Here is a 17,003-nt window from a genome sequence, read left to right on the forward strand (position 1 = left end):
TTATGGATTATGTTTCGTATGGATTTACACGAGTGTATTTTATATTCCAACCAGCCTGTAGGATTGGATTGACGAAAGCATAAATCATTTTGTATTTAACTGATGTTTTTAAATTTTGTAAACCTGTATCTTTATCAGTTTAGAAACAAACTAGTCCATTTGCTTCTCTCGGTACACCAACCTTCTGAAAAAGATGTATTCTTAATTTTTGTATTTAGTTTTTCGCTTTTTGTTCAATGGATTTTCAACCTGGACTCATTTATTTATCTCTCACAATGCTTTTCTCTCTCTCTCTCTCTCTTTTTTTTTTCTTTTGCAAAATAATTTATTTCATTATTATTACCAACTCTTTATTCAAAGTTGAATATGTTTTTATTTTACATTTTTGTTGTAATTTATAAATTTAGATATAGATATAAATATGATATATTTTTAAATATTTTTTGTAGCTCCAGTAGTTGATCCCGGCAGATGCGGATACGTGCAGAATAAACAGCATCATCTTAAAGTGTGGCCGTGGTTAGCTGCTATTTATGTTGCTATTCCAAATAATTCCAGTAAGCCAAGATTAAGCTTTTGTGGTGGCACGCTCATCTGCAGTCAGTGGGTCTTAACGGCTGCATCTTGTTTTTACCACGTCGAGAAAAATGAAACGGATGAAAACATCCAGATGAATACACAGGTGAGTACACTAGTATAAGATGATTACTGTGCGCGACAAAGGGATGACCACTGGCCTGATATTTAAGTCTTACAGTGTATCGTCATCCTGGCTGATGGAAAACCTGAGCGTGAAAATGAGCGGCGTTAATTATTGTGACTAATCAAGATTTACGGAATACAGGACACAAAGATTTACGGAATAAATATACAAAGTTCATAACATAAAATATATAAAGGTTTACTACATAAATATAAAAGGTTCTGGTGAGTACATTCATTGCATACATTAATACATTCATTGCTTGTTTTCATACACTATTTACGTGAGTTTTAATGATTTCGAGATGCGTCCATATGTACCCAATAATCTTGATTAACATTATGTACATGGTAGGATTGAGTTCAGGAAAAAGTGCGAAACATTATACTGCTCATATTTACAGTTCTTTTACAAAGATATACATAATTAACGTAGTTAAAATATTTACATAGACATGAAGTTCTATATGACTGTTCAATTGCTTTATAAATATTTTCAGCAAATGAGGGTAGTAGTGAAAGTAATTAAAAGTACATAAAAGTGCAGTATGTAAGACCTACACTTAATGTTTTTCTATACTGCACAACGAAATGATTAACTTATGCTTCATTCCATTAGTTTGTAACTCAACATAGCTAACTCAGAAAGTTATGATGCTAGACTGATATTCCTGGTAATTTTGTAGTGATACATTGAGTTATTGCAACTAATCTTGAGGGCGTGGTAGCTGTAAAGGGAGTATCATTGTTACTTAGTCTAAGCTGTATGGAGCAAAAGGTGCTATGTCGAAATTGCTAGGGCATTCCAGTTTTTAATAATATTTTACTGCACAGAGTCTGATAGTGTTCTCAATCTTACGTTTGGCATTCTTATTTTCAAATGTATTCTCGGCTCACTGGGCCAGTAGGCACTGTTAGGAATTTTTAGGGGCTGCATTCTTTGTGTTCAGATAGTTGAAAATATAGTGACCTGGATCACCTACCTCTACACTTCATATGAGTCTGTATCTCGTTTTCCACATCAATGAAGGTAATGTGCAAAATGACCATGGCCCGTATTCAAACTGGTTATATTGTTTATACAGGCATAATACTCCAATAAATGCGACAGTTAAAAAATGCATATATTAGTACCAAAAACGTATCTGAAAGACAGAAGGGAATACTTAGTAAATTCTTCTGCAGTAATGTGCTAATAAAAAGGAATACTGGGATTATCTACAATACGGTTGTACTGTCGTTCAACATCAAGTTTTCCAGCATTAGAAATCTGAAAGAGTAGAGGTCAAGAAAGAGATTTCTCACTTTGAATGAATGTAATTAAGTTGGGTGTTTTAGTAACATGCAAGGGTGTCATAATTTTGTCCGGAATTTGAATTTGTAACATTGTATCGTGACTGACTAGATATAGTATAATTAAAGGAACAGAAAATGTTCAAAGGTTTTTCACAAATCTTAAAAGTACTTTGTGTGTCTGTCCTTTGAAACATGACAAACAGTCCGTTCAGACTCGTTTTATATTTGGTTGGTCTCAATAATTGAGAATTTTTTAAAATAAGTTCAGAGTCAACGCAGGAGCGGATCAAACAACTGGTACTTAAATCCATAGAAAGGTTCGAACTAGCTTACTATAGTACAAGATTTGTTTTTATTGACTAAGGTCAACCATCGTGTTGATGTCAACATCCTAATCCAAGACAAAATTTCTTCCACTTTTGTGAGTAAAATGACGTCACTAAGCAGATAGATAAGATACGTTGCTGTCTCGAGCATCGGAAAAACAAATGTTTGACCACACGATAAAGAATAATCTTATCTGTCTACTGTAGATAGAATGTGGGCCGATCTACTTCTGTAACTTCTTACTTCTATGGACACAAATTACAGAAATAATAGATCGACAGGCACAAGTAATGGAGTCATTAACACGCCTGTCCCTGAGATGAGCCAGGCAAGATGGCACTAACCTAGGCCAGACAGGATTGCAGCATTGATATTTGCCATATTATGAAGAGGAACTGAATCTGTAAGATCTGAAAATTTTTTTAATATTTCTATTTTATTGCAGTATTACCATATCTCTTTCCGATGTCTCTTATGAATGGGTCTTTATGAAGAAGGTTTTATGAAAGAGCGAACGTCCTTGCGAAGTCCGGCATCAATAATATCGACATAGTGGTTTCCATCTCAGAGGAAGGAGCTACACATCTTTTGTATCACGTTTTCACTAGTCTGAAGCGAGAAAGGTGGGATGATTCGACAACTGGGGATTTCATCTGCAACTTTCCAAGGGTGATAGCAAGAAGATTAAAAACGAATTTCTATCTCCAGAAAGTCTCTACCGAACACGGACTGACCTCTACCTCTCTCACTTCCTAGATCAAGACGTAAAATGCGTATGCGGAATGACAGCGTCATCTGATACATAATGCCTTCTGACAATGAAGCTTAGAGGGAAGTGCTTTCTCCAACACTATCAGACGATGACTCTAAAATAATTTCTAAATGAGTATTATTGTTATAAAAGAATGGGAGAAATACGAGTAATAATATTCCTCTAGATGAATCTCGTACATAACAAAATATAAATAAACTATAAATATTGTATACATTATATAAAAATATCTTATAATGTAACCAGTTGCTAATTGTATATGCTTCTTGCGGTCAACTAAATGGAAGGCAAACGCTCTTTATTTTTCTCGATTAAAAGACAAATAAATTACAAAGAATTTAGAAAAATTGATTGCAAAGACAAAAAGATTACAAAGAAAATAAAATTATTGTTGACCTAATCACCAATCTTTCGGTCCAAAAAAAGGTAAGGGGGGGAAGTTGAAAAATTAAGCAACCGAGAAACTGACAACGACCGGGATGATACCCTAGATTGTAGTGCCTTTTAATGGCAAAGTAAATAAGGGATATATAAATGAATCCCTTTCTGTTATGAACTAACTAAAATCCTTCTAAAACCATAATGGCTCACTCTGTGTTTATTGCATTGTTTACGTACGTGTTCGTAATGGACTGAACGCACACAGAACCGATGATAGCTTGATAAAATGTATGTTTCGAAAAGGAAAAATTTGCAGTTCTGAAACTTTCCACAAAAGTACTCGTACAGCTCTTCTACAGTATAGCAGAGTACAATGAGTAGTTGCCACTTTATACTACTAAGAACGTTAAACACGACGCTGTGCATAGCGCATCTAAACAGCGAAGGTCACACGGATTTCTTTCAATACTCCGAAGTCTACTCTCAAATAACCGAGAACTGATGCTCTTTTCGGTCTTATATAATTTCTCCTGACCGCTGAGATATTTCTAATACCTTCCATTTCTCGAATTTACCAGAAAGTATATACGATTAAAGTTACATATAATTGTTGGATACGGTTACAGTTGCATATAGGGATCAATTACAGTTACGCCATAACCAGACAAAGATGTCGAGAAGTTTGGCGATTTCTCGCTAAATTCGGAGACAAAAATGAGTCTCCAAACCATCACTAGCTTGGCGATTTAGCCAGATAGCCATTCACCTCAATGATAAATAGACTTGCTCCTGTAATCTTATTTTTTCGGCAGAGCTTCATTTCTTCTTTAAGCAGTTCATAATCCATTATATGTAACGTGTCCATTGTATACGCGGAATGGTAAAGCCATAGATTTCCCACTTAATTGGAATGTCTTTCAAAAGGAGAACAAAGATTTCCCTCCTCGAGCCATCTTAATTTGCATCAACTCTAGACTGGTCACCTAATATCATCCCATTGGAAAGAGATCACATTGCTGTCCTATTAGAAACACAGAATCTGATGATTATTCTCAGTTCAATATACTCCCCACCCACATCAGAAATAAATGCAGCTGCAATATTCATGGCCAGTTTACTAAAGCAGTACAAATAGATAACATCCTCTTGCAGGTGACTTCAACGTTCGTAATATAAATTGGGGATATGCCAATACAGTCCCCCAAGAGTCATAACCTTGAAGAGTTTCTCGCTGCAAATAACTTAATTCTAATTAATACAGCAGATGCTCTTTTAACGTTTGATTATATGTATGTGCAAGGTTGACCAGACATGACCTTTGCTATATCAACCTTACCACACTTATACAAGATTGGGCGGTGGTCGAAGAAACTAGCTTATCGGACCATAATTACACCACCTACAAATTCGATAGAACTATCAGTATGACTTTTATCAAAAGGTATTACTTGCCAGGAAGAAAGATTAGATCATTTACAAGAATAATAAAACTACGACTTTCCACATTCCACAGACGCCTAATTAATATAAGATCTATAACAGACATACAGTATTTTATGGATGATCTCATGATTTCTCTATATGAAGAATGTGAGGAACACCTCCCCGTAAGAACTACTGAAACAGCTGCATTGGTGGAAAAGTGAGCTACGCATACAACAGAAAAAATGCCACTCGCTGAGAAGACGTTGAAACAAGAAAAAAACGAATAGAATTAAATCTAACATTATCATCATTTTTCAGAAAGAAACGGCTTTATAGAAACGGATTAGTATCGAAGCAAAAATGAATTCATGGGAAAACTTTTGTACAGATAACACCGTTACATATGGTTTTTACCACAAGATTGTAATGGATAAGCTGTAGAAACCTTTACATTATTTTAAATCGACGACTTTTGTGAGGGGATCATGTGGCCCCTCACCCTTTCCCATACCATCTTGGGGTACTCTAGGCGAGGGGGACGCGGTGCTATACCAATTAACCGCTATGGTAGAGGGGTAGTACTTTCGTCCTCCGTCACTTGTCAGTTGTCACTTTAAGCAGTTCATGTTGCATTATACAAAATTCTAAAAAATACCGTAATGTCTGATAACAATCATTCTTAAAACATAGTTTATATTAGATCACGTACATTTTCTTCATGCACCCAAATAAAAAAAAAAAAAAAAAAAAAAAAAAAAAAGAAAAAAGAAAAAAAAAAGAAAAAAGAAAATAAATCGAATCGCATTTCATTCTTAACATTAATAATTTTTAATGCAAAAAGGTAATTTATATTAAAATTGCAGAGGATGGAAGAGTTATGAGTTATTTTAAAAACTTGTATTAATTTTTCATTGTTTCTTGAAATAAGATTTTAAAATTTGATGTGAAAGTATACCTGGGGTCATGTTTCACAGTCCAGATACACTAACATCATTTAGGCATTCGAATGAACCAAATGCATTCAAATTCTATTCTTGCCTTTAAGATAAGTAAACCATCAAAATGAAAGCTATTTCCATTCTTTAGAAACTGATGCATATTAATTATTGCTAGTTCCGGTGTTAATAAAAATATTCTGAAAGGGATTATCAGCTTCATAAAAACAATTTGACTGTGTGGGAATATAAAACCTTTTGCTGGATGGCATGCCAAAAGTATGAGCGACTTTGTATAGATTTAAGTCCAAGCTGTTATTCATATTTAGCCCACAATACCAACATTGGTTGACTTTTGTCAAGCAACGGACGATCTGTGTATCTAAACTTTTAGGTAGAGGACTATCTAAGAAAAACTGGGTAATATTTTCGTTACATGTTAAGAGATCTAAAGACGTAATCCCAAACCAGTTGTTCATTCATCGACCAGAAGCCAAACTTGGAGGTAACTACCAGTTTCCCAGGGGTTTTACTATTCGATTTTCGGTGCGCAGACCACGGAAGAAGATCTCAAATCAAATTAACTACGAAAGCAATGTAACACAAAGGTCGTTAAACTAAAACACGCCGTAAAAGCAATATTTGAGGAGTTTAAAAATAAGGCAGATGTGCGGGAAATATTTTCTTAATCTGAAACTATTTTCATGACGGCCAACGGACGCTTTTATAGATCCAGTGGCTGCTCTTCTGTAGTAGAGAAGTTCCACTTACTGATACAGAAGTAAAAGGTTAAAATACATTAGGATTAGGAAATCTTCGATGTGGGAAATTTAATTTATCTATTCATTCGTGATATTTTCCATATAAGACAGTTGTCTAACCTTTTAAAGTTTTCTTCTGCTCATTTTTTATGTCTCTTTACACTATTTCTATCAATTTATTTTTCTATTGCAGGAAGTATTTGTAAGTTTAGGAGAGGAAGACTTACGAAAAGAGGATTCAAATCAATTGAACTTCTATGCCACCGATGTCATCACTCACCCTAAGTTTCGTGAGCCTAACGGCTTGCAAGATAATTTGGCACTCGTCAAACTGAATGCTCCAGCACCGATGGGACGATTTCGTCCAGCGTGTTTACCTCCGACAGGTAAAAGCTCAGAAATTATACAGAATTTAGAATAGAGTTACTCGACAATGGGTAATTTCTTCCTAAAAGAGATATTTATCGTCACGGGGAAGTTTGGCGGTATTCTTCTGTTATTGGGACCGGACTAAGAAGTGTATGTGTGTATGCATGTATGTGCGTATATGTGCGTGTATACACAGTCGTATATCTGTATGCATGTATATATGTACGTATGTATGTATATACATGCATACAGATATACATCGATATGTACGTATGTACATATATACATGCATACACAAGCCTTGAGGCCTGAATTTTGAATTTTTTTTAAAAAAATCTATAGAGACATTAGGTAATTTTTGAAAGCAAGAAAGATGAAAAATGAGCAACCGCCTTCGGCGTGAATCGAACAGCGGACCTCTGAAGTACGCGCCCAGCGTGTAAACCACCACACCCCGAAGGCATGCTAAGGAGGTAGGAGAAATACTTTATAAATGTATTTGGAATTTTGTGCAAAATTAAAGAACTTTTGATTAAGAACTTAAAGAACTCGACGAAGTCCAACAGCGTTTCGACAGAAGTCATTGTTGTCTCGAGACTAAAGTAATTGTCAATATTTTTTTCGCTTTTCAGTATCAATCTCTGCCTCTTCTGCCGCTGTAACATTTGAAACGATATACGTATTGCCAAAAGAATGACAGCCTGGTTTAGTACAATTACCATCGAACCATTGCTTGATGTTTCTCCGATCGATATTTTCGAAGAATTTTACGCTTTGAATTTTTTGGTATGCAACTTCAGGTGTTGCCTCGCTTCTTCACAATTAGATACACTATCGATTTTTGTATTAATAAGAATCTATTTTTTGCTACTTCGTATATGCCATACAATACAGTCCGCTTTTCAGAACTTTATTTATAAGGATTTTAAGTTTTACTAACGTTTATTTTATTTTAAAACTTTACTGTCCCCTCTTATTTTCCACTTCCGTCCGGAATAAACGCGATTAGTTTTAGCATGAAAATTGAGTTTGCAACCTGTTAAAGTATTTAAGTTGTGGCTTTTATCCAAGAAGGAGTTAGTAAAAGAGAGATTTCTCGTCACCTTACTTCACGCGCACTTTTCAGTCAGTTGCTGTTCACCTTTAAGGCCAGAAATTTAGTCCTCTTGATACTGAAGACGTATTGTAGTTTTCCCGCATTTCGCGTAACCACATACGTAAAGATTAAAAGGCTAATCTTCGCATTTATAGTAAAGCATTTGAGTTTAGTTCTTATTTAATTTAGTTAGTTTGTAGTTTTTTTTTTTTTTTTTTTTTTTTTTTTTTTTTTTTTTTTTACGTTTGCAAGGACTAGTCTTTGTATCCCGAAGTGCGGGAGCAGCTGTAAACTGTGAATAATAAAGTCGTATGTTCTACAATTTCAACGAACATAGTTTAAAGTAACCTAAGTGTTCTACATCAGAAGACCAACATGTTTGCCAAAGCAATTAGACGGAATAGTAGTCCTGATACATTAAATCATTATCTTCCTGAACATTGATTATGATAAGATCAGAATGGTAAAGTCGTTTCACTGATGATATTACATCGATCCATTGTCTGAATTAAACTGTTTACATTTGGCGTAAAAATCGAGCCTTTAATAGACCATCTGTTGTTTTTAAAATGTTCTCGTTTAGATGAGAAAGTTTATTATGTAAGAACAATACTGCTTTTTCTGGCAAAACCTTTACTTTTTAAAAGGTCCCTCTTTTCAGGAAGCCATTTAGTCCTGAACCAGTGTTCGAATATTTGTCAATTAATTCATGACCGTTTTTGATTGTAATAATATACAGGAAAATTTTGCATTTCGGTCCCCTTACATGATCTATGGTTCTTTGCTTTTTCAATGACCAAAGTTTTCATTTTATGCTTTCCTGATGCATTAGTACAACACATGACTATTAATGCGCTTTTTAGATGATTTGTGCCCGGGAATGGACTTTTCTTTTGATGAAGGAAGCGTTTTCATTTTCAAACACTTCCAATATAGGAGTGTCTCATCTGCATTATAGATTTCATCAGGCTGCAAATTTTATTGGTTGAAATATTTCTAACAAATCGATGCAGATTTTATCAGCGGCTCCAACAAACCACTGAGACATCTTGCTTGTTTGGTGAGGTCTGGAATAGCACAGCGTTACTTAAATCTTGTAAGCCATCTTGACGAGGCCTTAAAGTTTCCTTTTAATCCCAACATTCTATTGAAAAACTTGATTGCTCCGTGTACATCGGACCTCCAACTGGCATACCTTCTGCTTGTTTCTGATTAAGCTATGTCAGCGTAGTTGAATCCAAGTTTCCGTGTGCTGAGAGTTTCATAGTTTTTCGATTAAAAGGACCAGCCGCATTGTCAGAGTCTCTTGTGAAAGATCTTAACCTTTTTTTTTTAACAATATCACGAGCAGTACTCATAGACTCATACATTGATTTATTCATTTTTTAGTCCTAAAATTTTATAAAAATTTTTAAAGGAATAAGATGAAAATATACACGGAGATACGTACGAAACAAAAATATCCCAATGATCAACCGAAATTTGAATATGCACACGCAGAACGAATTCTACGATATCATTGAAACTAAACCTAAACACGCAAATAGAGGTTTTTAGAGCATGCTCGATTTGCACGCGTTTATTTTTTACATACTATGGCGCATAGTAATGAGTGTGATTGTGTGGGCATACTTGCAGGTCACGCATTGTTAATCCTCAAACCGGATAATCCAAAACCGGATAACTAAGAGTGCACCGTATATGTCTTTTAAAAATTATTTAAAGCGGCTAGCCAAGTTACTAGTAAACATAACTAATAAACATTTATTAAATATAACGCATTTTGATTTAGAAATACGTCTATAATAAATATTATATTTTATAGTACACTATATTTTAGTTTTACCCATTATTTAAAATTAAATATTTAAATAAAATTTAGAAAAGTAACTTCTGAGATAACATTCTGGCATGCGGCTGCAGAGGAAGAAGGGAATGAGTAAGTGAGTGAGTGAGAGATTATGGCGCAAAACCAAAGATGATTATAGCGCGCTAAACACGAGATGGGGTGATCACAATTGATGAAATTAAAATACAATAAATAAAAACAAGTAGACAAATGTACCAAATCCAGAAGATGAAGTCATATAAAAACAATTTAAAAGCACACATTTCAAATTCAAGACACAATCTTCAAAACAAATTACATTAGGTAATAAAAGCCAGTCTCTTTTAAATAATAAAATTAATTGCAATTGACCTCTCTTCCGATTAAACGGTCGAGAGGTAAGTCACAGCTACTAAAATATTTCTGGCGAAGACTATTAAAACATGGACACTCAATTAAAATATGACGAACAGATAAACAAACATTACAATTAGAACAAACAGGCTCATTTTCAGCTTTGAGAAGATAGCTATGTGTCACTCTAGTGTGACCAATTCTGAAGCGAGTCAAAAGAACTTCCTCCTTACGATTTCCAGGTAAATCCCAATGCTCGATTTTAGGCTTTACATTTCTCAACTTGTTGTTAAGCTGAAGGTCCCAAATTTGCTGCCATTTTTTCCGGATTTTCCCCTTGATGACACAGCAGATGTCTCTAAAAAGGATAAGGCGACTGGACAGTTCAACAGCAGATTTTGCCGCGTTGTCTGCAAGCTCGTTTCCCTTTATTCCCGTATGCCCAGGAATCTAGCAGTACAGGATTTCATATCCACGACTTGTCAAGTTTATATGTATTTTTAGGACATCCACTATTACAGAATTTTGAGTGTTGGGAAAAGCTTCCAAAGATTTAAGAGCACTATACGAGTCTGTATAAATTATGAACTTTTTGTGGCAGAGCTTTGAGATGTACAAAAGACCATGATAGATTGCAGCTAGTTCACATGTTAAGACTGAGAAACCATTGTGCAAACGTCTGCCCTCTATGTGATCTTGAAATACAAACGCCATCCCAACATGATCATTTGACTTGGATCCATCTGTATATATCGGATAATAACTGCTATATTTGTGCCTGTGCTCAGCGAAGAGTTTTCTATAAATAATCTCGTTGGTGCTTGCCTTGACGTGATGCGTGAAAACATCAAGAAGCTGAATCCGTGCATTTTCCAAGGTAGGATTTCAAAATTCTGTACTGCTTGGGGGTGCATATCAGAGAGGGAAAGTTCCTCAATGACAGGCCGAACTCTTAAAGGAAAAGTAGGAACACAGGATGAGCGTGTTTCAAATAAAGTGTTACACACATTATCAAGTAAGCACAGCTTATTGGGATGTTCAGATTGGGATAGAATATTAAACTATTGCAATAGGGACAATTGCTGACGCCTCAGGTAAAGTAATGGTTCATTGGAGTCAACATACAGGCTCTGGACATGAGAAGTCTTGAAAGCTCCTGAACAAATCCGCAGAGCTTGATGATGAACAGGATAAAATTTTAACAATACTGATGACCGAGTGGATCCGTAAACCACTGAGCCATAGTCCAGTCTAGAGCGGACAAGCGCTGTGTAAATGCTAAGCATGGAGCAACGCTCTGCACCACAGGAGGTGTTCGCCAATACTTTTAAAATATTTAGTGTTTTTAAGTACTTCTTTCTCAGGTTTAAAACATGAGAAAGGAAAGTCAATTTTCGGTCGAACGTCACTCCTAAAAATTTTACTTCGGGAGCAACTGGAATAATTGTACCATTCAGATATAAGTCAGGCTCAGGATGCAGACCTAGCTTCCTACAACAGTGAACACACACAGTTTTCTGTTTGGAAAAAGTAAATCCCTGTTTGTCTGACCATTCTTGGATCTTAATCAGAGCCATCTGCAATTGCCTCTCTACGTATCTCATGTCTGCCCCTCGACAGCTAATCTGTAAATCATCGACATATAGAGATCCCAAGATGATGAGAGGAAGTTCTTTTAGTAAAAAGTTTATTTTTAAAATGAACAGGGTTACACTAAGCACACAGCCTTGTGGCACACCCTCTTCCTGTTTCAAAATATCTGACAAAACACAGCCAATCCTTACTTGAAAAGTTCTAGTATTCAAGAAATTCTGAATGAAAATTGGTAGGTTGCCGCGCAAGTCACTCTCGTGAAGATCCTGAAGTATACCGTATCTCCATGCCTTATCATAAGCTTTCTCAATGTCGAAGAATATTGAGACAAGGTGACTTCTGACAAAAGCTTTTCGAATGGATGTCTCCAAAAGGAGCATGTTATCTACGGTTGTTCTCCCCTTTCGAAAACCGCTTTGATAAGGTGATATAATATTATTTTTTTTCCAAGAAGTAGACTAGGCGGCTCTGTACCATCTTTTCAAAAGAGTTTGCATATGCAACTGGTAAGGGCAATTGGCCGATAGTTGGAGGGATTCCTTAGATCTTTCCCTGGCTTAGCAATAGGAATTACAACAGCTCTTCTCCATGCACTGGGATAAGTACGCTCTTTCCACACTCTATTGTAAAGAGTTAGAAGGGCATTCAGTGACTTATAGGACAGATGTTTTGGCATTTCGTAATTCACGCCATCAAGACCCGGAGAAGACCTATGTATCTGTAACAAAGCTCTCTTTAACTCTAGCACAATAAAATCTCTATTATAAGGCTCAAAGTTGGAAGAGTTGAAAGCGATGGGATTTTTCTCAGAGCGTTGCTTGATAGAAAGAAATGCAGGTGAGTAATTTCGGCTGGAAGAAACGGCAGCAAATGTCTCACCAATAGTATTAGCAATTTCTTCTATAGAGCTAATCACTCGGCCCTCTTTTTCCAAAAAGGAAAGTGAGTGGTCTTTATATATCCCGCATGCTTTTCTGACTCTCTCCCAAACCCGCTTACTGGCGTAGAGGATGTTATTGATGACACATGTTGTTGAAATGCCATCAGGTTTCGCAGAGTTGGGTATCTATTTCTATTTTTTCAGTGCTTCATGACAGTCGCGATTCCACCACGGTTTCGAATATTTTATTATTTTTCCTGATGTTCTAGGAATGGAGAGCATAGCTGCCTGAGTAATAGCAGTTATAACTGGCTCCACTGCATCATCGATAAGTACATCTTCTACCATGTTCTGTGTGACTAACTTGTCTCCTGGCTTCGGCATATGAAATGTTCCTAGAAACTTTTATGGTCTGAACTTCTTTTTCTAATTTCCATTTTGGACAAGAACGGGAAAATGCTGGATAGTTGCCCTTGCAATTAATACACAGTGCTGCAGCGGTGCAATTATCACTATCATGGCCAACCGACGAACACCGAGCGCACGTCAGGGTCCCACGACAGGACATCTTGGAATGGCCAAAACGCTGGCACTGGAAACATCGCATGGGGTTTGGAATATAAAATCTTACGGGGCAATTTAGATATCCAGCCTTAATATTCTTAGGCAGATCAGGCGAGTTGAAGGTCAGGATCACGTGTTTTGTGTCAATCAACTGACCTTCCTTACGCATCTTGATCCTTTTGGCAGCACAAAACTTTTGATCAGTTAACTCGGAGACGAACTCTTCTTATAAAACACACAGAAGGTCGCTTTCCGAGATTACGCCTCTACAGTGTTTTGTGCGCTGACACAGTTATAGATACCTGTCCAAGTTTGGTTTGTCGTAATAGTGAAGCAGACTGGGTGGCCGAAACGGTATCAATAAGCAGGTCTCCAGAACGGAGATGCTTTATGTTCCTTGGCTCACCTATGCGGGATTGAATGTATTTGTTTATCAGGAAAGGAGACATCTTTTTGAATTCTTCAGAAGCACTGGAAACAACAACAAAGCGAGGACATTCAGTAGTTTCATTGGCATTTGCATCGGTACGAATTTTCTTGCTCACAGATTTGTCGATGATTTCAATATCTTGATTCGTGTCATTTGACTCAGGTTTTTTTTTAAATAAAAAGGGAAGCCATGATTGAAAAATATAAGATTCGGGTCCGACGGCCCCGCCCACCACGGAGCCCAACAAGGGAACGCAGATTCCTGTGTTAGGGCTACCCGGACCTATACGCAAACTGAAGCCCCACAGTCGCCTTTCCCGAAAGCAGGTACTCCCGAGAGCTTATCCCCAAGCCACTGACACAAGGACTAGTGACCAGCCGATTGACACCCGTGAGGACGACTAAGGTGCCTCTCGTTTAGCTGAAGCAGAGGCCAAAGCTGTGTGTTGGGGACAGTACCTCGCCCCTCAACTACCAGGACCCTCCTTTCCAGCGACACGGGTCTCCACGCACGGCAAACTCGTGGGTAGTTTTCTCGCCACTCGAAAACTAGAGACAAGGGATGCTCCAGTCTCTCGTGACAAGCCCCAAACTCCGTAGAGAGAAACCACGAGGGAGAAGGGAAGGGAAAAAGTTCCAGCCAAGAGGAGAGGAGACGGAAAAGAGGATAGATCACTGGGGCTCCAGGATCGTGACACCTGTCTCACCAAGAAGATGATCCCCTGAAGGGCTAGGGTACCTCGGGATTGCCACACCCGTACTCACAAAAGCGAGCCCCCTGAGGGCGAAGAAGGGAATGAGTCATAAAAGTTGAGAATCATTTCGTTATGCCTTTAGAGCTACAAAGAGAAGCTCAGTACGTTTTTACACATCATTCAGTGAAAAATTTTTAGGAACCAATTAACTAGTTTAGATTGTTTATCCGCGGTGTAATGATTAAGTGCAGTTCAAGATTTTTATGTGTGAATTAAGCGAAAAAGTAGAAAAATAAATTGCTTATTGTGACGATTAATTGTTCCACCTTGAGCAATACAGCATTCGTTATTAAATTTATTGTACATCTTTGCGAAACTGTACACGGATACGTAAAGATATGAAAACTCTTTGATTTCTATAAGCATAAGGAAAGTTTAGATATTTATAGCATAATGAATGTTTAACTATTTATAGTATTATTTTATTTTATTCCCTAGCCCCTTGGGTAAGCCCTCCTATTTGCAGTAAACTGAACTAAAAGTAAACTCGGCGGCACAAACAGCCCTTAGAGAGCCATGGCCGGCAGTGCCCTGATATCCGCTTTCTAGACCGTTGGCTCCAAGGTGTTTGTGTTATTTGTAGTACTTGCTAACAATTTCATAACATTCTGTACTTAATTTCAAGAAATTAGTAATCAGGAATGAATGATTCGAATCAAGAGTAAAGGAAATAAAATCTTTAGTAACCTTTTTCGAACATGTTTTTAAACATAGTGCTACTTGCGTACGGGTTCGTAAGGGACTGAATGCACACAGAACGATAGTAGCTTGATAAAATTTGTTTTCTCAAAAGAAACACTTTAGAATTCTGGAACTTTTCACAAAATACTAGTCTACTCATCTCATTATGACAGAGCATAATCAGTACTTACTACTACAAATTGCTAAGAGCGTTGAATAAAACACAATATAAACAGCCTCAAATGCGAAGCTTGTGCAGTTATCTCTCAGTACTATTAATACTTGGAGCTGAACTGAACTGAGAACTGATGTTTTCTCCGATCTTCTACAGTCCTTTTCTTCTGCCCCCCCAAGAAATTTCCATTATCTTCGATTTCTCGAAATTACTGACAGATATATACAGTTAAATATAGGGTCGAATACAGCTACAGCTACATATAGTAATCAGACCAATTACAGTTATTAAGGGATCGGACCAAAATGCAGCCCAGTTTGGCGACTTTTGGTGATTTTTCGACAAATTTTTCAACCAAAATTAGCTTCCGAAAACATCGCCAGTCTGGCGCCAATTTGGCAAGACAGCCATTTACCTTGCCCAGTAATCTTTTTTTTTCGGCCGAGCAACGCAGTCTTGAGGAATTCCATGTTACATTATATAAGAGAAACTAAAATTCCCTTGAAATATACTTGTTCTGTTTGTATATCATTTATTTGCTTGAATAAAACTGTATAATAATAATTGCAGAAAAGCCAGTGCATCTGCATCTGGATTTGAACATAAACACTTCAATTGCCGGTTGGGGTCTACCTCCCGATCAAGAACATGACAGAGATATCAATGGTGGCACAACCAGAGTTCATTTATTGAGCAAGTCAGTAGCATTAGAAGAAGAAGATACTTGCGTTCAAACAAGTGGACGAGCAGCTCGTGTTAATATTTTCTGCGCTGGAACTGGGTTTGTAAGCTTTATTATTTTCCTTTATTTGTGCTGCAACTTTGTGACACTAAAAAAGCACTTTTAGGGATTATTGGCTCTGAAACTAAGAGTGTGTTCAAGCATGTCTAACGTTCCATATTCCAAAAATTGAGTTGCTTGGAAGAGCAGGAAATCAAAATATCGAAGTATTCGAAAATGAGTACCGTATTCCCCCCTCTTTTTAACGAATTTTATGGTCCGAAAATCGAGAGGAGAGAATTTTGCGAATAACTTCCTATCCGAAGGACATTCTTGCAGTAAAACCATAACAAATGAAAAGCAGTTATGGCTTAACTACAGGTAACTATCACGATTTTATTTCTTTAAATGAAATCTGCATTCCAATGAGAAAACATAGTCATATCAACATTACAATACCTAATAAGATATCTTCATTTCTAACTTCCTGTAGCTGGAATCTCACCCGTTCCTACTGTTGTCTCTACTATTTCTTAGGCCTACCGCCCAGACGGTATACTAGACAGGGAAACCGACGGCGATACCAAAGTGCCCGGGTTCGAATCCCGGACAAGACATGGAAGTAAATTGTCTGCTCCTCATAGGAGATAACGGTGGACGCTTGTTAGGTGCCTCCATAATAAAATAACCATCACTTCTGGCCTCAATAGTGGCGAAAGCCTAAAAATGGCTTGTGGGCACCATAAGCCAAAGGAATAAAAATTTTTATTTTTATTTTTTACGATGGGCATTAGCCATTTTTAGGCTTTTCAGGCTGGAGCCCACCGCAAGGCTTTTCCGGCACTTTCTAGTTTCTAAGATGTATCATAATTGTAGCCTGAGCGCTCAAAAGAGTGGCACTGAACAACAATTCCACCAGGAAATGTTTTTGACTTCGTGACATTTTATTCAGCAATAAC

At 37.0% G+C, this 17,003-nt stretch overlaps 1 protein-coding gene across 3 annotated transcripts in view; it reads left to right on the top strand.

Moving 5' to 3' along the window:
- The window catches only part of LOC118189532 (complement C2-like), a 105,746-nt gene that overhangs the window by 79,606 nt on the left and 9,137 nt on the right, over positions 1 to 17,003 (top strand). For 2 of the 3 annotated variants that reach the window (XM_035360158.2, XM_085818345.1), the window contains exons 9-11: positions 450 to 682; positions 6,793 to 6,985; positions 15,894 to 16,104. In XM_035360158.2, coding sequence (XP_035216049.2) covers positions 450 to 682; positions 6,793 to 6,985; positions 15,894 to 16,104 — 637 coding nt within the window. The remainder of the gene's footprint in view (positions 1 to 449; positions 683 to 6,792; positions 6,986 to 15,893; positions 16,105 to 17,003) is intronic. The other variant, XM_085818349.1, reaches the window with a different exon arrangement.

Source organism: Stegodyphus dumicola, chromosome 1 (genome assembly GCF_044657685.1).
Source record: "Stegodyphus dumicola isolate Sdum_Otavi_A_Nest chromosome 1, ASM4465768v1".
Classification (NCBI taxonomy): domain Eukaryota; kingdom Metazoa; phylum Arthropoda; class Arachnida; order Araneae; family Eresidae; genus Stegodyphus; species Stegodyphus dumicola.